Raw genomic sequence first — 25,870 nt, 5'->3', positions numbered from 1 at the left:
ATATATATATATATATATATATATATATATATATATATATATATATATATATATATATATATATGGCACGATTGATGATTTCAACAGCACAAATTAGAGCACATCCAGCTCTAAAGAACGAGACAATTTATTTCAGATTTGGAGCCAAAAAATTGGGGGTGCAAAGCTCAGCAAACCTATAACTGAAATATTTCAAAAATGATACTAGTACAAACTAGAAATACTGTTCCTAAGAAACAGTGTGGGCTCGCATGGAACACCATGCCTACACCTCTGCCTTCGTACTATATACAGTACAGTACAGAAATTTTCGTCGCCACAGGTGGCTGCAGGTACCTCTGGCCACCCACCCGTCTCTCTGGAGATGGGTGTGTCTAAAAATAGGAGGCCGTCCTTTCAGCTTATCTTCTGCAATACAGTTAAGTGACACTAGATGGCATAGCAGAGCAATTAGTTTAACTATTTTGCTGAGGATTGAAATGAACCACAGAAGAGACTAGATACTAGAGAGTAATTATACTTTACATGGTGTAAAAATACATTTTGGCATAGGACTTTTTCATTAAATGTTAATTAAATGTCTCATTTGTATTTGTAAGGGTCCATTTAAAAATAAACACTGGGTCATTTTTGTTTCCTAGATTTTGTTTTTCATTATTATTTCAAAACATTTTCAAATCATTACCAATAATTTCATGAAGAAGAAACTAAGAAATCACATAAATTATAAAACAAGTGTTTAAGAAGTTGTGAAAAATAGCTGATCTACAAGCTCACCACACAAAAGCAACATGTTGTGACTTGTGAGGTGCTGTTTTCTCTAACAGGCTCACAACGCCAGCCGTTGTGAGCCTGTAGATCGGCTATTTTCAAATAGTCTGCAGGTATAAAATGTACTATGTTTTATAATATAATAATGTATATCTGCAAAGTAACTAGTAGGCCTAACTAAAGTGTCTCTCTCTCTCTCTCTCTCTCTCTCTCTCTCTCTCTCTCTCTCTCTCTCTCTCTCCCCCCCTTCTTTGTATATACTTACTGTTTGTTTAGACTTACTGTTTTCTTTTTTGTTCTTTCATTTTCTTTTCTTTACATATTTACAGCATAGTACTGTGTTCTATTCGTCTGTCATTCAATGATATATGAGATACTTAAATGGTTTCCAGTGGAAATAAGCTTAGTCTTTTCATGGATCTCCTTTTAGTAGACCTTGTACCAGTGAACTGTACCGTCATGAAACTGTACCTTTTCCTATGCAAACTTCTAATAGTCTTCAATCAATCAATCAAAACTCTCTCTCTCTCACCCTATCCTAACGGCACACTTCACACTGAACAAACACAATAGTGTTTAAAAATAATTTTTGGCATAAAAGCTTTTTCATTTCAAGTAAATGTTGTCTCATTTGTATAGACACACTTTCAAATACACTGTCAGAGTTACAGACTTGGGGTCCATTTAAAAATAAACACTGGTTTTAGATTTTTCATTATTTCAAAACATTTTCAAAGCATTACCAATAATTTCATGAGGAAATCAAAGAAGAAACTAAGAAATCACAAATTGTAAAATAAGTGTTTAAGAAGTTGATCTACAAACTCACAACACAGCACACAAGCAACATGTTGTGAGCTTGTAGATCTGCTGTTTTCTCTAGTTTGGGTCCCGGGCAAACTTATAATTTCTACTTTGGCTCTTGAGCTAAAAGGTTTGGGAACCACTGCCTTAAAAGAACTCCTATAGAGTCCCTGGAATCCACTTTGAGAACCACTGTTCTACAGTATAACCCAGTGCTTATTATTATTATTATTATTATTATTATTACCCTTTTAATTTAAATGACATTGTCTCATATTTATTGTTTTTGTTTACTCCTTTACATGGGTTTACAAACACAATACCGGCTATACTTTTACAATATAGAACTCAATTACAATTAAGTCTGGTATTCAGAATTTACTTTGGTCAAAGTATTGGCATCAACTTAAACTCTGGTGTGTGGAGGAGATTGAGAGGGCCCGTGGGGGGTAATCAGTGTCCTTTTGTTATTTATGCTATTCATCTGACACCTCACCTGGATGTGGTAGCATATACATTCAGTCTCTCTATCGATGGATGCATTGCCCTGCTTCATCTCTCTCTCAGCTAAGGGGTCCCTGCTTTCTCTCTCAGCCAGGGGTCCTTGCTTTCTCTCTCTCTCTCAGCTAAGGGGTCCCTGCTACATCTCTCTCTCTCAGCTAAGGGGTCCCTGCTTCATCTCTCTCAGCTAAGGGGTCCCTGCTTTCTCATTGTCAAGTTGTAGATCTCCTGTTTTCACTAGTTTGGGTCCAGGGAAAACATCTAATTGTTCTTTTGGGTTTCAACCAAAAAGGTTTGGGAACCACTGTGCTAAACATGTACCCTCATAGGAGTCCTGGACCCTCTGTTGAAAACCCCTGGCTTAGGAAGCGAATGACCCCCTACCGGCCCTATATCATCACACTGTACACAGAGAGCTACACTTTTATACTTTGACTAGTAAAAAGAGTAAATTCTGACCACTGCTCTACATCTGTGAGCCAATTGTAGTTTTACTTTAATTAGTTACTAGTTACTTTGCAGATATGATTATATTGTGAAACATACATTAATCCACTATTTCCACATTTTAAACATAGGCTATTTCGAAATTGCTGATCTACAAGCTCACAATGCGTTGCGTTGGGACACATTTTGAACTTGTAGCTCTGCTTTTTTCAACAATTTGTACCTTTACTTTTGGTACTTTAAGTATATTTTGAAGCCAATACTTTCATACTTTTGCTCAAGTACATTTTGAATTATGTACTTTAACAGAGTATTTCTACATTACAGTATTGATACTTTTACTGAAGTAAAAAAAAATGTTTTGATTACTTTTTCCACCACTGGGTATGAGGGCAAATCTATTTACTGCAGTGATTCAATTCTGTCCTGGCCTTCTGGGAGGCCGGGACAATCCCTCCCCCGCGCATAAGTGAAACCGGTTTTACCAAGTATTTGCATTTACTGGTGTGACTACAAGCGAGTCTTGACACTTTGTATTTTCACAAGTGGCACATGAAACATCTGGTAGAATATAAATAATTTTAGGAGCACAATGAAAAGTTATCAAATAATGTTTTCTTTAATCAAGTGATAAGAGGAGGCTATACAAAAAATGGATAATAAAGTCGTATTTGCACTGCATTTTTTATTAACTATGTTCTACAGTAGTGCTTCTCAAACTTCCAAATTTCAAGGTCTCTCTCCCCTTAACTCTGACTGTGTACAAATGACAACCCCCCTAAATGAACCCACAGAGTCTCTGGAAATTAGACATTTTCCCAGGAAACAAACTGGTGAAAACAGCTGATCTACAAGCTCACAAAACTGAACCAAAATAGGAGTATAGGCTACGGTTGACCTGAAAGTTCTCTTAAAGTTTATAAAGAAAAGTGTATGTGCTCAGAGACTAAAAGCAAACATGATATCTATGGTGAGACATGAGCCTTTTAAAGTGAAATAGCCATTTAACAGTGTTGTTTGACACAGATAGACAGCGTTTTGTGTTCTGAAGCAAATGAGTCAATGCAAAGAGAGACCCAGCTATGAGGTGTGAAGAGGGGGAAGGGTAGTCTCGGGAGACACCTTAAGCTACTGTGGAATCATGTGGGAAAAAAAGTTCAATAAGAAAAATACACTAATACAGGGGTCTTCAACGTTTTCAGATCAAGGACTCCTTAGTTGAGAGAGAGATGAAGCAGGGACCCCCACAACCTTTTGTACCTCAACCTCTGTGCTTAGTATGCTCTTTTTTCCCCTCCACACCTAAAGTATTTGCCGAAAATAGCCAATCTGCAAGCTCACAACACTTTGGAGTGTGAGGTGTTGTGAGCTTGTAGATCTGCTATTTTTGACCAAAGTTCTCAGAATATGGATGCTAGAATTCAAGTGGTTAATATAAAGTTTTCTATCACACAAAGATTTAGAGGACCCCTTAGAGTAACTCTGAGGACCCCCCAGGGGTCCCAGACCCCCTGTTGAAGACCCCTGCACTAATACAAGTTAACAAGGGGAGCAGCTGTCCAAAAAAAGGAGAAAAAACAGGCTATTTCACTTCACTGGCTCACTATCTGATATACAAAGGTGTCCACTGCAATCCCCTCCCCCCAACTCTCTTCTCTCCTTTTCTGTCAAACTAAGCGGACATAGACACATGATAACATAAGTAAAATACAAACAATTCTCTCTCTCTCTCTCTCTCTCTCTCTCTCTCTCTCTCTCTCTCAAACTTGGGACTTTAAGAGACAGAGTGTTTCTGTTTCATTGTGGTATTGATACTTTTATTTAAGTAATACATTTGACTGCTTTTTCCACCACTGATTTTAAGATGTTTACTTTGAACTAATTTAGCCTCAGTAAAAGTAGCGTTTTGACCGCAAAAAGTATCATTGTATTATCATGACCTGTGGTGATATACTGTGGACTCTGTGGCCTAGTGGATAATGTTTTGTCTTTTCAAACCATGCGCCCCGGGTTCGCGTCCCGCTTAGCCACTACTTTCTGCCACCACAGACAAGATAACCTCAAGACAACAATACTGATGTAAAATCACCCAGTGGATATCGGTAGCCTATAACATGATCCTATAATCCTTTTTTGCGGTCAAAACGCTACTTTTACTGAGGATAAGGTTAGGAATAACTATAAGTTTAGGTTTTAATTTAGGCATAATTTTACTGTAGTAAATGTCACGTTTTTAGGGGAGGGTAAATATATTTTTTAATGCTTTTACTCCACTATTTGTACAACTTAAGTTACTAGTTACTTTGTAGATTTAGAATATTATCATAACACATAGGCCTATATTAATCTATTCAGCCTTGTCAAACTAAGCGGACAAGATAACATAAGAATAAAATACACAACATTCTCTTTCTCTTTCTCTCTCAAAATTGATACTACAGGAACAGTTTATAATGTATTTTATATTTGTGGCCTGTGGAAATGGAAATACTTATAATATAATACTTACATTATACGGGGCCAGGGCTCATCCCTTTATTTTAAGTTCAGTTGATTTTGAGGGTTGTGGATTCATTTGGCTCTGATTTCAACAATATATACAAACAATCTCCATTTAAGCAAGGCAATTTTATTTACATTTAAACAAATAATTACAATTTGAGTGCAAAAATAACTCACAGAAAAGAAAATAAACTATTTACAAGCTCACAATGCAGATAGAGATAACAAGTAACCAACAAGTAATAGACTCGAATAGTCGACTCATATTGAAGAATCGCCACCCCGTGGCTGTACAGCCACACTACACGTTGAAATACAATATCACATTTCTAGGGGGCGCGGCTAAGAATTTGGAGGCGTGTTTGACAGAGGTACCTCTAGGTGTCGCGAGGTGTCTACTGGTGTCATTTTAGACTTGGCGACGCTAAATGTTGTCCTCCACTGTAGAGATTTGGGAGAACATAGCCTACTTACTTCTTCTAAACATTACTTCTGAGACTCCTACAGAGATTTCATGTGGGTGATGGTCATGAAGTGTGGGTCATGACCCAAAGTATAAGGTCGCGGGTGCAAGCGGCCGAAATGGGTTTCCTCAGACGGGTGGCTGGTATCTCCCTTAGAGATAGGGTGAGAAGTTCAATCACCCGAGAGAGACTTGGAGTAGAACCGCTGCTCCTTCACTTGGAAAGGAGTCAGCTTAGGTGGTTGGGGCATCTAGTATGGATGCCCCCCGAGTGCCTTCCTAGGAAGGTCCTCTATGCGCGTCCCACTGGGAGGAGACCCCGTGGCAGACCAAAGACCAGATGGAAGGATTATATCTCCAAACTGGCTTGGGAACGCCTCGGTATACTCCCTGAGGGAGTGGAGGAAGTTGCTCAGGATAAGGAAATATGGAGGTCTCAGTTGGAACTGTTACCCCCACGACCCGATTCCGGATAAGCGTTTGTAAATGGATGGATGTTGTTGTTTATAAAAGGTCACACTTGTTGGTGATGATGTCACGATGATGTCACTGACGTGGTCAGGCTCCTACGCAAGTCTAACTGTCCCTCTGACAGCATCCCCCCCCCGCCTTCTGAAAGAGGTATTTGGTGCGGTAGGCCCGAGTGTCCTCTCACTCATAAATTCCTCCCTCAAATCTGGTTCTGTCCCCCCTGTTTTTAAACATGCTGTTGTACACCCTTTATTGAAAAAGAAAAACCTTGACGTTGCCACCTTGTCCAATTTTAGGCCCATTTCCCAGCTCCCATTTTTATCAAAGGTTTTAGAGAAAGTTGTTTATTCTCAATTACAGTCTTTTTTACAGTCTCATGGCCTCCACGAGAAATTTCAATCAGGCTTCAAACCTGGACATAGCACAGAGACCGCACTTTTAAGAGTTTTTAATGATCTAATTTTAACAGTGGATGATGGTACACCCGCTGCGCTAGTTCTTCTTGATCTCTCGGCGGCCTTCGATACGGTCGACCACAGCATTTTATTATCACGTTTAGAAAACCTTGTTGGAATCTCAGGCACCGCCCCTCACCTGGTTCCAGTCCAGAGAAGTTTCTCTGTACACCTCTGTGAATTTGCATCACCGGCTGCCCCCCTTTCATGCGGAGTTCCCCAAGGCTCCATACTAGGTCCTATTTTATTTCTTTTATTTACCACTTGGTCCAATTTTAGCTAAACACGACATGGCCTTTCATTGTTATGCTGATGACGTGCAGATCTATCTTCCCCTCAAACCCAACTCTAATAACCCATTCCAACCACTCCTCAATTGTATTCATGATGTCAAGACCTGGATGCACGCAAACTTCCTCACTCTCAATGAAAACAAAACCGAAATCATAATCTTTGACCACCATCCCACCCTACCCTCTGACTCTCTAGGCTCTTTTAACTCTAACATACGCTCCTCCGCCAGAAACCTTGGTGTTATCCTGGACAGTGATTTTAAATTTGATAAACACATTAGCTCGGTAGTGAAAGCCAGCTTTTTCCAATTGAGAACACTTTCTAAGGTCAAACCCTACCTTCCCCCAAAACAGCTGGAGATGGTCATCCATGCTTTTATTTCTTCAAGACTTGACTATTGTAACTCACTGTATACCGGCATTGACCAGGCCTCTCTCAAGCGTCTACAACTCGTCCAGAATGCAGCAGCCCGCCTCCTCACCAATACCAAAAAACGTGACCATATTACTCCTGTCCTTGCTTCATTACATTGGCTCCCTGTTAGATTTAGAATAGATAGATAGTTTTTAAATCCCTTCATGGCCTGGCACCTACTTACCTCTCAGACTTAATTCACCTCTATGTCCCAGCCAGGACCCTAAGGTCCGCAGATAAGATGCTGCTGGTGCCCCTTTCCACCAATAAGAGGAGCAGGGGAGACCGTGCTTTCGCAGCAGCGGGCCCTACGCTCTGGAACTTGCTGCCCCTCTCTAGATTAGATTAGAGTTTATTTGTCATTGTAACAATACAGTACAGGTACAGGCACAGTTTCATTGTCAACGATCAACTCATTTCCAAAGTACAGTACACATACAAGCACCTTCACAGTACAACGAAATGAATTTGTGCATTTAAGGGTGCACGGCTGCTGCCATTGAACGGCGCTGCCACTAGCCCTTTCTTGCTTAAAGGAAAAAGATTTTGAGAGAGGGGGGTGCAAGCTGTGCGTGTGGGTGAGGGGGGGGGGGGGGGGGTGGGTTGCAGGAATGCTTGGGCGATAAAAAACACTGCTCTCATACAACACCTCCTGATTGTGGAGGAACTGCCTGGGAGAAGGAAAAAAAAAGAAGCCCTGACAAAAACGTTGGGGGGGGGGGGGGGTCAAGGCGGGTGTATGGATGTGTGTGTGTGCATGCGTGTAAGTCTGGGATTCATGTTTGTGTTAGCGTTAGAAGTGTAGAAGCTTCCAGATAGCAGCTAGGTCAAAATGTATTTTCGCTGGTGTCAGTGCGATAACACAGCAAAGCCGTGCAGACGTCCTTGGCTCGGCCCCAACCCGAAAGTCAAAACACCAGGTGTCCGTGAGGGAGTAGGCATGATGGGGGTGGGGGGTGGGAAAGGCTTCCTTTCACAGTGTCTTCTTCTTTGGGGGAATGCAATGTGGGGGGGGGGGTCCAATCCGTTTAATTCAACTTGATTTAGAGCGAGTGAATACAATAGAATATTCCCTCTAGTATCTGTTTCCTGGTCCTTCAAATAGGGCAGAGAATCTCTCCATCAGAATGTTGAGTTTCCGATCAATCTCCATGTCGTTGTCTCCGTAACGCCTCAGTTCAGCGATCCACGTAGTGAGTCTGTCCAAGATCATATCCAGCCGTCGATCCATCTCCAGAATCTTTTCCCCATTGCGTTTCACTTCAGTGTTCGCATCAGCCTGGGAGCTCACGGCCTTCTCTAGGATGGTCTCTGTATCACGTTTCAGTTCATTGATCGCCCCGGTCAGAGACCCCACAGCCCTACCAAGGTCAATTAGCATGGCAGGCAGCTTGTTGGCTCCTTGAAGTGCTACCGTCTTGCGAATCTCACGATAAACCAGGGTAATGCCCGTGCCAATCAGCAAAAAACCTGTTATCAAAAGTCTATCAGATCGGCTCAATCGATAGGTGTTTTTAAATCTTTACTTAAAACACATTTTTTTCTCCATTGCCTTTGACTGTATATAGTTTTTGTTTTTGTGATGTTTTTAACTATTTTTGCTTTGTTTTTGTGATGTTTTTAACTATGTTCAGCACTTTGGTCAGCTTTGCTGTTGTAAATGTGCTATATAAATAAAGATTGATTTGATTTGATTTGATTTGATTACTAAGTATCTCTATAGTAAGGGAAAGTTAGCCGAGTATTAAACCAATCTGGGAACTAAATCTAAATCAATATCTTTCTTCACAAATCTGTTCATAAAGGTGTCTACCACAGATATAAAGATGCCTCTTTCGCCTCTGCAGTTAATTGGAGCGATGTGCAAAAGTTCTTGTCCGGACCTCCTGGAAAAACGAAGGGAACGCTGTCAGTCAAAGTGACTACTGGCCAATCACAGCGTGACTTTTCCGGGACTTATCCAAGGACCACAATTCAATTCAACAGAACCAGTTCCGATGTTGCGCGGCTCAGCTGTTCTCACAGGCTGCGTACGTAAAGACCCGCCCCCACCTGCCTCTGATTGGCCTGTCAACTTCCCTATGTCGCACGCGGAAGCAATGAAGACAGAAGTGATGAAGATTCCCTTAGTTGCTAAATGCATACGCCCCCTAGCCGAAGGAGGCGTCTACCTTTCTATGTCTATGGTGTCTACTATCACCTCTGAACTTTCTCAATCACAACTCCCTTGGGGAACTTTGTGGGAACCAATCAAAGTCGGGGGTATCGGGATACCTGGGCCTGGGATTAAAGGGGATAAAATAAAATAATTGCCAATATGAGCATATGGGGTGTGTAATTAGGGTATTTTTGGGCTGCTGAATCCATTCCAACCATTAGCTTTCAGTTTAAATGACTCCTTGGCCATAAAATAGGCCTAATTGGCTAAGGCTTAGCCAATCATGTAATTCGAGTTCACCTGTGTCCTGTTAGTCCCTATGCTTTAAACCCTTTTGAGTGTTCCTTGTCAGATTGTATCATGTTATCATGTGTGTCATGATGTGCGCTTAGCCGCTTACCCGCCTGATCTTGAATAGTTTTCATGAATTCAAACCCTACTCCAAGCATTTTTTTTATTGCCAATATTATATGTCTCGTGGACACAAAAAGGTAGTTTGTTGTGGCCTATTTTATGGCCAAGGAGTAATTTTTACTGATAACTAATGGTTGGAATGGATTTAGCAGCCCCAAAATACCCTAATTACACACCTCATACGCTCATATTGGCCATTTTTTATTTTTCCCCTTTAATCCCAGGCCCTCGGTATTCCCCCAACTTTGATTGGCTCCCACAAAGTTTCCAAAGGGAGTTGTGATTGAGAAAGTTCAGAGGTGATAGTAGACACCTTTATGAACACATTTGTGAAGAAAGATATTGATTTAGATTTAGTTCCCAGATTCGTTTTGAATCTGGGTCATTTGAAAATAGACGATCTACAAGCTCACAATGCGTCTGCCGTTTGCTATTAATAGAGTATTTCTATATTGCAGGATTGATACTTTTTTAATTCATTTGAGTACTTTTTCAACCACTGCATATAGCTGTGGCAGACATACAGCACAACAGCGACTTGAACGTTGCTCTTCTCCCTCCAAATATGCGCTGCCCTGCGTTACTTCACAATAGGGCAAAATGTATGAGGGGCCAATATAATTTGTGATATAATCCATGTGCAGGGATGCGCTCGCCATGAGCACGCGTATCAATTTGACTTGGTGTACATGCCAGTGGAGAGACGGAGCTCTGTCTGTTGACAAAAGACAATACAAGCTTTACTTCCTTACTAGAAACAGTTCGTTTTCATTGGATTCAGGAGCTATGACGTCATTGTATGCAACTATACATTACTTTAGGAACAGTCTACGCATTACTAGTTACGTTGTGCCTTAGGCAGTCGTGGTGCAACACCTGTTAGTAACTCACTTAGTTACAAACCAACTAGTAGTTACTAAGCCTCTAGTAAGGACTTTACTTTGGTTCTGGTGGTGCAACCTGCCCCTGGCCCCCAAACTGTGGAATAAACTCCCTGTCACACTTAGAACCATAGACTCACTCCCTAGCTTCCATTAGAACTGCAGACTCACTCCCTAGCTTCCATTTAGCCTGGGATCACTTCACTTTTCGGGTTTGTAACCGGTCTGGAGCGGAAACCACAAAACGTCATGTAGTACTCAAAGGACTACAATTTGCCGGAAAGATCAAACCTGATTCAGTTTTAACCCCAAATATTCCCCTGCGCTCAAGGACACACCTTTAGGGCCTACCTAATAAACTCCTTGATGCGGAGTAGTTTTGCTTTTGAAAAATTCGTTTGGTATATGCATCTTTTAGGCCAACTTTTAGCCACTGGCAAGACTACACTAGGCTACTCGAGCATTTTAATAGGGATTTGGGAAACAAACGGAGGGAACCAAATCAAAGCGACGCCGCTTCTTATAGTGGTTTCCGCGCTTTAGGCGGAAACCAAACGGCCTGTAGTGAACGAACACCATTAGCTTCCATTAGAACTGCAGACTCACTCCCTAGCTTCCATTAGAACTACAGACTCACTCCCTAGCTTCCATTAGAACTACAGACTCACTCCCTAGCTTCCATTAGAACAACAGACTCACTCCCTAGCTTCCACCGTGGACTGAAGACTCACCTCTTCAGACTAAACCCATAGCACTACTGTAACACTCCCCCTTCCCTCAATGACCATGCATGAAGCTAGATAGCATTTTTAGGTTTTAGACGTTTTTTACTGATTAGGTGCGTGGTCTACTGTACCTATGTTATTGTTTTTCTAGATTGATATTCCTATGCATTTGTTGATTGATATTCCTATGCATTTGTTATATTGTTGTTAAAGTACTGACATATTATCTTGCTTATTATAGTGATATGTATTACCTGCTTATTATAAGTCGCTTTGGATTAAAAGCGTCTGCTAAATGCCTAAACTGTCACGCTGAGTACCGGGCAGGACCCAAAAGCAGACTAGCAGGCAGTAAAGTTCAACTCAAAAGGTTTATTTAGCTAGGCAGAGTGAATAACAGAACTCAAAGTATCAAACACATACATGGACTCATGCAACATAAGTCTACGGACCAACAAGGTAACAATGCACAAACAGGACTTAAATAGACAGGGGGTAACTACACACAGGTGAACTCAAAGACAATCAACACTAGGATAGGCTGAGGGACAAACAGGATACAGGTGGAGAACATAACTAACCAGGGGGAGGTGAGACAAGGCAGGTAAACAGAACTACAGGGGCTGACAGGAAGACACAGAACATACTACAAAATAAGATACAGAACAACAAGGTAAAACAGTAAACCTAGACAAATACAGATACGAGTACAGAATAACAGAACAACAGAAAATACTGATCAGTCAGATACGGAAAAGCAGAAACTAGTACGGTAAGTCCAAAACCTAAATAAGGCGACAGTCAAAGACTGAAGTCTGAGGAGCAGACTGACAAATGCAAAACATACTGAAATGGCTGAAACGTAATGTCCAAAGCACAATACAGACACTAGCAGAAACATCATTAAAGACCAAAACACAAAGTGGACAGTCATTATCCCAGGTCCGCGACGTGGACGTGACAGTACCCCCCCTCCAAAGGGCGGCTCCCAGACGCCCAACACAGACCACCAAACCAGGGCGGGTGGAGGGGGTCCGGAGGAGGGAGTCAGAATCAGGGAAAAAACTAAACAGAATTGGCAGGGCCAGAAGCACTGGGCAAAAACAAAAAACTTAACTGGCTGTACTGGCAGGGGCAGGACAGAACAGAGCACTAACTAGTAAAGGGCATGGGGCAACACAGAAAACGGACAGAAAGAGAGAAAGCAGGAAAAGACAGAAGCAGACAGACAGGCAACATACAGTACATACAGACAACACGAGAGGACAAATACAAAACATTCACATTCAACCAGACAAAAAGACAGAAACAGTCAACAGACATCACACAGACTAGCTGACGGACAGGCAGCTGGCTGTAATGCTGAAGAACCGGACAGATTAACAAAACACAGACGGACAGAGAAACAAACTAACAACCAAGACTGAACCGTAGTACACATCACACAGACAGACAGAAAGAGAGACAGGAGAACACACAGAAATACACATCATACATACAACATGGCAGAGGTCAGGGAGACAGAGGAAAACACAATCACACACCAGGACAGACTCACAAAAGGCAGGTGGGCTGACACACAGACACGCACGCAGAGAGACACATAGATAGGCAGACAGGCACCAAATGAGCCAAACCCATAAACAAACACACTAACTGACACACAGACATGCAAGCAGAAAAACAGGTGACTTCACACAACAACAGGCGGAAATACAAGTCAGGGGAAAGTTTGAAGGGTTGGGGATTAAACAGGTGGACTAGCTGACTAGCAGACAAACTAGCAGATAAACATAGGGGAAGACATGCTGAGAGACAGGCCGGGAGAGAGGAGAATGGGCAGTTAGGCTGGCCAAATAAACCTCTCACTGAGGGGGAGGACATTAACAGAGAAAACAGAGGGGGCTGGTAAGGGGAAGTGGATTGGGGAAACTGAGGGCCAGCTACAAAAGGGACAGAACTACATACCTTGTCGGGGACAGGGCTACATAAAGGGTTGGGAATGGACTTAGGTTTGGGGAAAGAAGACCGGGGATGCAGGGACTGGGGTACCTGAGAACCAAGACCAAGTGGCTGAATAGCAGACCCGGGGTCCAGCGACTGGTGTGCAAGCCCAGAACTCGACACTTGGGGTGCCGGTCCGGGGTCCAACCTCTGGAGTGCAGGCCCAAGGCCCAACGACTTGGATATGGGCCCAGGGGGCAACGGCTGAAGTCCTGCTGTTTGGTACAGCTGTGACAACCACTGGCAGTCAGAAAGTTCAGCCAAGTCAGCAGGGGAAATGGACAAGGGTACAGACAGTTCCTTAGGGATGGCTGGCAAAGGTTCAGATGATTCAGTGACAGTCAACAGGGGTTTTAACGAGACGTTGGTGGGGGCAGCTGACAGAGGATCAGGAGAGATGTCGGCGGGCACAGCTGACAGGGGTTCAGGTGAGATGTCGGCGGGGGCAGCTGACAGGGGTTCAGGTGAGATGTCGGCGGGGGCAGCCGACAGGGGTTCAGGTGAGATGTCGGCAGGGGCAGCCGACAGGGGTTCAGGTGAGATGTCGGCAGGGGCAGCCGACAGGGGTTCAGGTGAGATGTCGGCAGGGGCAGCCGACAGGGGTTCAGGTGGGACAGACTGGACATCGGCGGGGACAGCCGACGAGGAGATCAGGACATCGGCGTAAGCCGCAGGCGATGACGCAGAGTGCACCGGCAGGTCGTCACTGTAGACGGCTGACGAGGGCTCTGGCAGGTCATCAGCTGGCACAGCTACCGATGGGTCAGACGGAGCTTTGGCGGGGACAGCCAATGCAGAATGGGACGGAACGTCGGCGGGAACAGCCGCCGTGGGATGAGACGGATCGTCGGCGGGGGCAGCCGGCGCAAATTCAAACAGAAGGCTGGCAGGTCCAGCCCACAAAGGTTCAGACAGAAGGCTGGCGGGACCAGCCAACACAGGTTCGGATTCAGACTGAAGGCTGGCAAGGCCAGCCAGCACAGGGTGTGTACACTTGTCACCGGATGTTGGTGCACGCTGGTCGACGGACGTTGGTGCACGCTGTTCGCCGGACGTTGGTGCACGCTGTTCGCCGGACGTTGGTGCACTCTCGTCGCCGGGCAGTGGTGCACTCTCGTCGCCGGGCAGTGGTGCACTCTCGTCGCCGGGCAGTGGTGCACTCTCGTCGCCGGGCAGTGGTGCACGCTGATCGCCGGGCAGTGGTGCACGCTGGTCGCCGGGCAGTGGTGCACGCTGGTCGCCGGGCAGTGGTGCACGCTGGTCGCCGGGCAGTGGTGCACTCTCGTCGCCGGACAGTGGTGCACGCTGGTCGCCGGGCAGTGGTGCACGCTGGTCGCCGGGCAGTGGTGCACGCTCGTCGCTGGGCTGCAGTGAAGGCTCACCGTCGCAGGACGTCAGTAGTGGGGACTCGCCGCCTCTGCCACCACCCTCGGACGGCAGCGGAGACTCCCTGTCACCGCCACCATCACTGGACAGCAACAAAGACTCGTCGTCACCACCACTGGATAGCAGTGGAGCCTCCACGTGGCTGGGCAGCAGTAAGGGCTCATCGCTGGACCGCCGAGAGTGTTGGTGGCGGCGCGAGCCATGTCGATGCCGTCCCCTTGCCTGGTTCCCCCTGACGATGGCCAACCGAGACCCACTCCATGGAGTCTTATTGTAGACCGGCTCAGGGAACACAGGGTCAACAGGGGCGGAAACAGGAACAGGAACTGGACTGGCAGGCTGGTTGCTGGCTGGTTGTAAAACGGGCAGAGGGCTGGTAAGGTGGTTAACATCCGGCAGGCTAGCTGGTTGGGGAGCAGGTGGGGAAGTAGGCTGAAGGCTAGCGGAAGCCCTGGACAAAGTAGCCCACAACATCTTAATGGTCCCCTCAAGTTCACCAGCAAGGTTCCGTCTTGAATAAGCCACTCGGAGAGCCCCCTTCAATGCCTCAATTCTTAGTTCTTGGTTGGAGGAGGGCTGCATACAGAGTTCCAAACAAGACTGGATGTAACGCAATACCTTCTTTAAGTCAGCCTCTGCAGTATCGTCCGGGTGTTCCATAATTGGTCAGATTATACTGGAAAAGGCAAAACCTTGTCCGCTGGGTCCTTAACTGGTTGGTCCGTACTGTCACGCTGAGTACCGGGCAGGACCCAAAAGCAGACTAGCAGGCAGTAAAGTTCAACTCAAAAGTTTTATTTAGCTAGGCAGAGTGAATAACAGAACTCAAAGTATCAAACACATACATGGACTCATGCAACATAAGTCTACGGACCAACAAGGTAACAATGCACAAACAGGACTTAAATAGACAGGGGGTAACTACACACAGGTGAACTCAAAGACAATCAACACTAGGATAGGCTGAGGGACAAACAGGATACAGGTGGAGAACATAACTAATCAGGGGGAGGTGAGACAAGGCAGGTAAACAGAACTACAGGGGCTGACAGGAAGACACAGAACATACTACAAAATAAGATACAGAACAACAAGGTAAAACAGTAAACCTAGACAAATACAGATACGAGTACAGAATAACAGAACAACAGAAAATACTGATCAGTCAGATACGGAAAAGCAGAAACTAGTACGGTAAGTCCAAAACCTAAATAAGGCGACAGTCAAAGACTGAAGTCTGAGGAGCAGACTGACAAATACAAAACATACTGAAATGGCTGAAACGTAATGTCCAAAGCACAATACAGACACTAGCAGAAACATCATTAAAGACCAAAACACAAAGTGGACAGTCATTATCCCAGGTCCGCGACGTGGACGTGACAAAACTGTAAACTGTAATCTTTCTCTTCTATTCAAGGGTCCTCCTCCCTGAGCCAGCCATACATCTGGCCGCATACCAATTCACTAAAAAAGCAAAAAACTAAACAAAATAGAAAAGAAAACTAAATAGTAAATGACACAATAAAAATTGTAGCTATGATAGCGCATTCCATAATTTAACTGCCCTAAAGATAAAAGATCGACTTCCCATAACAGTTTTTATGTTAGGTAAAAAATAGTGATCTTTATGTCTTAATCTTGTGTTGACCTTGCGCTTATCACGTAAAGATATCAATTTATTTTTCATGCTAACTGGCTTGTTAGATATTTTGATTTTAGAAATTAAAGCAACAGACTGTTGTCTCACACATTCATTTACAGTGGGCCATCCCATTATACTGTGAAGTTGGCTCGTACCTGTTTCGTACCCACATCTTAAAATCATTCTAGCAGCTTTGTTTAGTGATATTTGCAGCCTTTTCATATATTTTTGATCTGCGTTTCCCCTACTGCACAGCAATAATTTATGTGACTGGTAAGATCTAATGCATACAATCAACTACTGTACTGCTTTGTTATTTTACTATGATTACATCTAATAAATATGGAGCCCGGGACATATGACGTTTTCTAGTTTTATACTCAATTCATCGTCTAGCAGTCTTGTAGCTCCTGCAGTTCATTGCCACTAGAGGGGGACAAAGGTCTCGCACACACGTGCGCGCACACACACGCACGCACGCACGCACGCACGCACGCACGCACGCACGCACGCACGCACGCACGCACGCACGCACACACACACACACACACACACACACACACACACACACACACAAACACATGATGGCTTGGAGCAGCCGTGCATGAGAGCGTGTGTGTGAGCATGCGGCAAGTGCAAACACTCGCATGATGGAGGCGAAGCCACCCGAACTTCTAGTACTAATACATTTCTCTTGTTTTGTTTGCCAGATCCTAACATCCAGCACCCTGGTTTGTGGTGTGACGGCTGTCAGATGGATCCTATCGTGGGGACCAGGTATCAGTGTACTGTGTGTCCTGACTATGACCTGTGCTCTGCCTGTCAGTCCAAGGGGCTTCATAAGGAACACCTTCTGAGGTCCATCCACTACCCAGTCCAGGTCAGAATATAATCATTGCTGTTGGCAGAAACCTCATAATTCCATAATTATGTAAATTCTTTCCCCCCCACCACCCACCCCTCCGTAAATGAATGTCATACTTCACCATACTAGTATCACATAAAGGTAGCACAAATAGCCGATCTGCAAGCTCACAACGCACAGCGTTGCAAAGCGTTTTGAGTTTGAAGTTCTGCTAGTTTTGCTTTTGTGTTTGTGTGTGAAAGTGGTTAAGTGTGTCTGTGCATTTTATAAATATTCAACCAATGAAAAGTATTAATATGAGCTTGTGTGAAAATAATAGCTATATTGGATCCATTGCAGTGATGTTATTAGGTTTTCAATATAATGGGTCCCGGAACCCACGGATGGTCATTCAAGTGGGTCCCAGAAAAAAAGAAAAATGTATGGGTCCCAATAAAATGTTTTTGAGCGTTGTGAGCTCGTAGATTGGCTATTTATAAAATGTTTGTCTCTTTCTTATATTTTTACAATTTGGCTAATGTTTGAACAGTTTTTTATAATGCAGTGCGTTGATTACACAGTAATGGTCTTTTTTATTTTCTTTCTTGTGGTAGGGCCTATTAAAAAGGTATTAAGTAAGCTACCCTATTTAAAATGTGAAGTAATGAGGACTAGCCTATCTATTGTGAGAATGAGTTTAGGTCACACACTGTAAAAGACTGTTAAATTAACAGTATTAACAGCTTAAAATGAACGCACGCACACACACACACGCACGCACGCACGCACGCACGCACACGCACACGCACACGCACACGCACACACACGCACACACACAAAATAATACATTTTCTCAGCAAAGCAAATAGATTAGCAAACACATTTTTAACAATACTTGGGGCTGCAAATCTGCATGGGGACCTATAAATTAATTTCAGAAGAAATTCCAGAGCATACTTGTTAGATTAAAAAATATGCGTGTCTGACGCAGGACGCAGGGTTATTAACATCACTGCATTGGAACACATGTAGTTAACTATGAAAACGTAATGCCTCAATATATATAGCTGCTGACCTGTTGTGACAACATTGTTGTGACATCACATTCTGCCCATATGGAGATTAAGGATGCAGAGATTAATCGATACGTATCGTAATCGTGGTACAAACATGTGCGATACAAGTGAATCGGTTCATTCAGTGTGTATCGATCGAACAGTTGGTGGCTGAAATCGTGGTGTATCGTTCGCTGCGTGTCTGGATTGGTAAACTCCACAGTTGTATCGGTTTGTTCATGTAGTATTTATGTAGTTTCTGAATCGCATTGTATCGCATCGTTTTGCATTGTGCAGGATTGAATCGCAGACAAATCGCATTGAATCGGGAATCATATCGGGAACAGGGGTGAATCGTAGTGCATCGTATCGGCAGGACTTCAATGTATCGCAAATATATCTTATCGCCGGCAGTGTATCGAGATTTGTATCGAATCGCCACAGTGATGGAGATTCACACCCCTAATGGAGATCCCTGATGTCATCAATATTAAGCCCATATATGGACATATTGTATGAGTCTCATGTGGTCTATAAACATAAGACATCTATGATGTCAGACGTCAGTCATATCCATATTTGGGAAGATATTTTGTCCAACTTAAACAACCAACCACATCTCGATTCAAACTTGCAAATGAATTCCGTGCTGTGCAAATTCCAAGGGTGAGGCCGTTTTTTGCCCTTAAGCGTCTTACTGGTTATTATTAGGGCCTGAGCACTGCACAGTAGTGCAAAGCCCTATTGTAATCGCAAAGATTATTATTATTATTATTATTACCCATATTATTATTATTATTATTCCTGATAATGAATCGCATTCCTTTTGGCGCAAAACGTACTGCAAAGGCTGTACTACTTTGCACACATCACCATCACATCACAAGTGGTTGAAAATTACGTATTATAATTGTTAAAAAGGGTTGTGGCCTAATGGCTCAATTTCGCAATTGCATTTTCTGCATTTTCACAGGTCATACTTTAACGAACTCCTCCAAGAGGGATAATCAGATCAACCTCAAACTCGCTCAGAATACACAAGACACATTTTAATGATGAAAAGTTATCAAAAGCCTTAGTTTTCTTAAAATGGTGTGACCATAGCAAAGCGTCAAACTTCTTCTGATTGGTCCATACTTGATTGTTCCTTTTTTGGCAATAACTATTTGTTCAGAGAGCAGAAAAAGAGCAGAAGAGCGACCAGGAAGAGGGGAGCGACTCTGAGAGGATAGAGATGGAGACGACCCCACTGCAACATGATGGAGACACCAGGGAGGAGAACCTACTGCCCCCACGGAGAGAAGGAGAGATGGAGATGAAGCGATTGGAGGAAGGACTGCTAGATGGTGGAGACACCAGGGAGGAGGGGCTCAACCAGGAAGACCCCCACCAAGAGGAAGTAGGCCCACTCACCAATGACAACACATCTGCATCTGAACACCAGGTGTGTTATTTAATTATAACTTTAATATGAAACATTATGAAGATCTTTAACCAAGAACAAAAACGGTTATTTAACTCACGGTTTCCCAAACAGTCGGTTGGAAACCATGTGTGGGTCACATGGAACTGCACAGTAGTGCTGAGCCCTATTGTAATTGCAAAGATTATTATTTTAATCTTCCGTTTTAATCGGATCAACCTCAAATTCACTCAGCATACACAAGACAGCTTAAAGGAGAAGGTTGGGGGAAAACGATGTTCCTACCTTTTAAAAGTATCTTTTAGAAGCTTCCAGGATGTTTCAGCATTTTGTCCGAGCCGTCCTACCCAAACAGGGCTTAAAACAGGGACTATAGGATCGATTGTCAGTTGTTTTTTGGGTTTTTTGGCTTCAAAGTCCATTTTCTCGCTACACATCAGTCATAGACACTGTTAGCAACACATACAAGGATTGTTGTTAAAACGCTGAACTCTGAACTCCCCTCCCACTCCTCTAAAATCAAAGTGGATGAGACGTGGAAGTAGCGCGAGACTTGGTGTCTTGCGGTACTTCCACGACTATATTTCTTCTTTGGAACAAACAACTGCTGGAACATCCTGGAAGCTTCTAAAAGATACTTTTAAAAGGTTTAACGATGAAAAGAGACACAAAGGTGACTCTCAGGAATGTGTTCAACAGGATGGTGGTGATGATGATGATGATGATGATGATGAACACCAACTTGGTAAGCTCCAGATGCACTATTTTTTATTATTTATTTATTTATTTAAAGCCGGTATCACTTTAATTCAAAAGAAAAATGTTAGTCTTATAGAGTGGACGTGTTTCTTCTAGACACACCTGCTATCATAAGCTCAGCCATTAGAACAATACTCATAAACAACATACATTATACTGAATAAATATGGAAAACTATATACAATATCACAAAATTGTGTCTTGGCCATACAGTATATGGAGCATGAGGTGTGACAGACAGATGGACATGAGCTACAAGTTTTCATACTAAATAGCGACCTACGGTCGCAACAATACAATCCACATGGACATTTTAATGCAGCCAACCTGATAATATTATTGTCTCCACCAGCCGAAGGCTGAGGGAGAGTATGTTTTCCCCTCCGTCTGTCCGTCCGTGCGTGCGTCCGTCCGTCCGTCCGTCCGTTTGTCCGTTACCAGCTAATCTCCGGCGCCGTTGGCCCGGTCGCTGCCAAACTGTGCACACACACTCCCTCGACACCAATTCAGAACCTCTGCCCCAAATATTTCACATGGGCCTGTTCTAGCGCCACCAGGAGGCCGACTTTTGCAAAACTAACTTTTGCCAGTACTCCTACAGATTTTGTCCAAAAATCACGTAAATCAGTAGACAGTATCTCTACAGTCATGTGATCGACATGGATGTGTCAGATTTTCCATATTCCATCCTGATTGGCTAAAACTGGCTTTCAAAGTTTGCAGGATTGTTCAGTTTTGAATAAAATGCCTGAAATCCTGAACGCAGTGTGCGATTTTGGTGAAATTGTGCATGCACATTCCCAATAGGCAGAGGAATAAATGCCACTTAAGAAAAATCAAATCAGCCTCATGGTGGCGCTATAACAGGCCGATTCATATTTTCACCTATAACTCCACCGATTAGTGTCAAACTTTGTATGCGCACTCCTTAGAGGCCAAGGTAAAACCTTTTCCCTGCATTTTTTACATCAGCCTTTTATAGCGCCATCAGGAGGCCGACTTATGTAAAACACATTACATGCCTGACCTGGTGGAGACCTGTGCTCGGAAGAGCACTGCTTCTAGTAATTGTCTCCACCAGCCGAAGGCTGAGGGAGAGTATGTTTTCCCCTCCGTCCGTCCGTCCGTGCGTCCGTCCGTGCGTCCGTCCGTCCGTCCGTTTGTCCGTTACCAGCTAATCTCCGGCGCCGTTGGCCCGGTCGCTGCCAAACTGTGCACACACACTCCCTCGACACCAATTCAGAACCTCTGCCCCAAATATTTCACATGGGCCTGTTCTAGCGCCACCAGGAGGCCGACTTTTGCAAAACTAACTTTTGCCAGTACTCCTACAGATTTTGTCCAAAAATCACGTAAATCAGTAGACAGTATCTCTACAGTCATGTGATCGACATGGATGTGTCAGATTTTCCATATTCCATCCTGATTGGCTAAAACTGGCTTTCAAAGTTTGCAGGATTGGTCAGTTTTGAATAAAATGCCTGAAATCCTGAACGCAGTGTGCGATTTTGGTGAAATTGTGCATGCACATTCCCAATAGGCAGAGGAATAAATGCCACTTAAGACAAATCAAATCAGCCTCATGGTGGCGCTATAACAGGCCGATTCATGTTTTCACCTATAACTCCACCGATTAGTGTCAAACTTTGTATGCGCACTCCTTAGAGGCCAAGGTAAAACCTTTTCCCTGCATTTTTTACATCAGCCTTTTATAGCGCCATCAGGAGGCCGACTTATGTAAAACACATTACATGCCTGACCTGGTGGAGACCTGTGCTCGGAAGAGCACTGCTTCTAGTTTAGAATGTGTTCCTGGGGCCTCAAGAAAGCTCTACTGAGGCTGGATTTGGCCCGTGTGCCACCACTTGAATACCATTCATATAGACACATTTTATATTACTATATAATGATATAACAATATGTCAATTTATCATTGCATACTGGAATGTTCTTTTCATACATTCACAATATGTTTAGTTATTGCTCCAACTGATCTGCTGAAGGTTATGAAGGTATGTTTTAAAGGTGCATCAGTGATGATAATAATAGTGTCTGATTATTATGAATGTATTTATTAATGATGATGAGTTCACTCTAGTCCTCTGACTCCACATATAGAGAGCAGGGAGTAATGAATACCATAACCTCCAGATATAGAGTAATGAATTCAGACCAGACCATAACCTCCAGATAGGGATGTCAAAATTGGACCTTTATCAAAATCGATTATTCTATAGCAATAATCGATTATTAATCGATAATCGATTATTAATTATTATTATAAAAAATAAAAAATGTTTTTCGTTTTTTTTACTGGATTGCAATGCACATTTATGTACAAGATGCCTCTTCTGGTAATTGGTAGCCTATAACTACCGGGGTACTACTCTTTTTAGTGTGTCAGTGACAGTGTACTGTTCACCTAATCTCTCAAGAACAGATTCTCTGATGCTTACAATGCAGAGAGGGCGCTGTTTTCCCTTTTCTTTGATGATGGCTACAAACCAATCAACCAAATCAATCACACATGTATCTGAGACGGGGTAGTAGTGTAGCGGAAAGTTGACATGATAGTTCAGTTGGTGATAGAAGCATGAAATTTGGCATAGATGACCTTCATATGACCCTAATTGATAATCAACCTCTGGCCACGCAAAATTCCAACATTTTTCAAGATGGCCGCCAGTCTTCAGAATGGCTGCAACTGGACCTACGTTTTGGACTACATAACTTTGCTGGGGCTGTAAATCTCTGATTCTCAGCTCATTTTGATCTAGTTATAATGTTCTAGAGGTATTTCAATCAAACAAGATAAAAAATTACATTAGGTTCCAATATGGCGGCAGATACATTACAGAAATGTACATCTGCTCATGGTTAATCCACAGTTGGTGATACATGCATGAAATTTGGCACAGATCACCTTTAGACTACCCTAATTGATAATCAACCTCTGGCCACACGTAATTCCTCCATTTTCGATATGGCCACCAGTTTTAATGGCTGCATTGCAACTGGGCCTACGCTTTGGACTAGATCACTCTGTTGGTGCTGTAAATCTTTGATTTTCCCCTCATTTTGATATAAGACAATATGTTCTGGAGGTATTTCTACCAAAGAAATACTTCTATAAAAAATACCATTAGGTTCCAATATGGCGGCACATTTTCCAATATGGTTGCCAATAAATTGCAGAATGTACATTTACTGCTTATGGTTAATCCATATGAGCTTGTAACACATATTTGTATAAATTACCATTCACAGAATCCCTTTATGGCACATTTTAAAGTGATTCTGTAGCTTTAGAATGACCTATAGGTTCAAATAGGTTGACATGTTTTTAAATATGGTCACCATACACAAACTTAGATCTTATAAAATGGAGCATTCATTTTGTTTTTTTATTGTATTAATTATTTATTTATTTATTTTTGCTTTTTTTTTTTATCAGGCAAACATTATAAACACATTCTCATTTATAATGGTGGCTGGGAAAGTGAAAGGCCTGTGTGCTAGCAACTGCAACCACAGAGGGGTGTGTAGATTAGTCCAGAAGTTTTTGTTGCGTCCAGAACATTCCTTTTTACATTGACATCGCGTCAGCTCCTGGCATGATTTGGCCATTGCTGGAAGATCCATCCATTGAGGGAGCCAGGTTCTGTCCCTCTGGTGCTATCCCAAGTGAATTGGACTTGGCAAAACAGGTTCAGGTTCAGGTTCAGGTTTATTAGTCACATGCATATCCATACAGGTACAGACATACAATGAAATGCTTGTGCCAGGAGCACTCTCAGCCTTATTACACACAAAAAACATCAGCCCACAACAACAAGACAACAACAAGTCACCCAAGACAACCCAAAAACAACAAAAACCATACAGTGTAACAGTGTACAGTTTAAAAACTGCGTACAGTGCACATGACTACCTAGGTCTCGCTTTCATCTCTTCGTTAAGCAACCTGATTGCTTGAGCATAAAAACTATTACTGAGACGGGTGGTGTGCGATGAGATGCTCTGGTAACGTTTTTTGGATGGGAGGAGATAGAACAGGGAATGGACGGGATGACTGCTGTCCTTTAAGATGTTCTCTGTCTTTTTCTTACAGCGTGTGTTATAGATTGTGTGTAGCTGTGGTAATTCTGTGCCAATGATTTTGGCAGCTCTCTTCACAATTCTCTGTAACTGTTTACTGTCTTGAACAGTCACGTTACCAAACCACACTGTGATGCATCCTGTCAAAACACTTTCTATGGTACAGCGATAGAAATTTACAAGAGCCTTGGTGCTCAGGCCAAATCTCCTGAGGCGCCTCAGAAAGTACAATCGCTGCTGCGCTTTCTTAAAGATACCTTTGCTGTTTAGAGACCATGTGAGTGAGTTTGTTATGTGAACACCCAGGAATTTGAAACTGTCCACTATGTCTACAGGTGAACCATTTATGGTTAAGGGACTGTGATTGACTTTAGACTTCCTAAAGTCAACGATGATCTCTTTGGTTTTACTAACATTTAGAGAGAGATTGTTATTCTGGCACCATAGGGTTAGCTCTTCAATTTCCCTCCTATAGGCCCTCTCATCATCGTTGGATATTAGTCCTATAACCGTGGTGTCATCTGCAAACTTGAGAATAGAATTATTGCCACACCTGGCAACACAATCATAGGTGAACAGACTATACAACAAGGGACTGAGGCAGCAGCCCTGGGGCGCTCCAGTCCTGGTCAATATCTTAGATGAATGCTTGTTCCCTATTCGTACAGATTGTGGCCTGCCTGTCAAAACTACAGACTACATACATAAGAGTGACAGGCCCCATATATGTCCTGCTTGGAATGCCAGATCTCTTGCAGTGTTCTTTCAGAGCAGCATGTTGATACATTCATATGATCACTGCTTTCTTGCAAACAAGTCCAGTCGTGCCTCATTCACTTCCTTGTAGGAACTACTTCTATCGTACATGAGTACTACAAACTCCTCGATGATTTGCATGTCTTCATCAGTTACTGCAACAGGTCTCAAACACGTTCCATGTCTGCCATGCTGACCGTCCATGGAAGGACAAAACTGTATCGCATTCCCTGAATGCATGAAAGAACCTGATGACTTTGATCCCATAGCAATTTCATGAATTGGGATCTATATGTGGTTCTTCCCCTTTCCAAAGTCAATCCACAGATTTTTCAAGCCAAGTGAACAATTGAAATAATAATTAAAACGGTTACCTACCCCTCCCGCGAGGGAAATTCAGTATTTTCAGCCCAACCCAGCTGATTCGCTGCCCACAAGGAGCGCGTGAGCAATTAGGGGTTAAGAGTTTTGTTCAGGGACACAGATCGACATTGCTGGCCTGGCCTGGAATCGAACCTGGGACAACCAGGGACTCTGGTTCCCCAGGCGGGCTCCCTAACCATTCAGCTATGGCTGAAACTGAACATTAGTATCTGAGCT

The 25,870-nt window shown here is 43.2% G+C and overlaps 1 protein-coding gene across 1 annotated transcript in view; it reads left to right on the top strand.

Annotated features, from left to right (window-relative positions):
- The window catches only part of LOC308301979 (uncharacterized protein), a gene marked incomplete at its 3' end in the record, with an annotated part of 91,491 nt that overhangs the window by 48,767 nt on the left and 16,854 nt on the right, over positions 1-25,870 (top strand). The window contains exons 6-8 of the mRNA XM_080746124.1: positions 17,046-17,215; positions 19,409-19,678; positions 20,357-20,402. Coding sequence (XP_080602250.1) covers positions 17,046-17,215; positions 19,409-19,678; positions 20,357-20,402 — 486 coding nt within the window. The remainder of the gene's footprint in view (positions 1-17,045; positions 17,216-19,408; positions 19,679-20,356; positions 20,403-25,870) is intronic.

Source organism: Nannobrachium achirus (genome assembly GCF_963921795.1).
Source record: "Nannobrachium achirus genome assembly, chromosome: 17".
Lineage (NCBI taxonomy): Eukaryota > Metazoa > Chordata > Actinopteri > Myctophiformes > Myctophidae > Nannobrachium > Nannobrachium achirus.
Note: the sequence above shows the minus strand (reverse complement) of the source record. Positions and strands in the feature narration are given on the sequence as shown.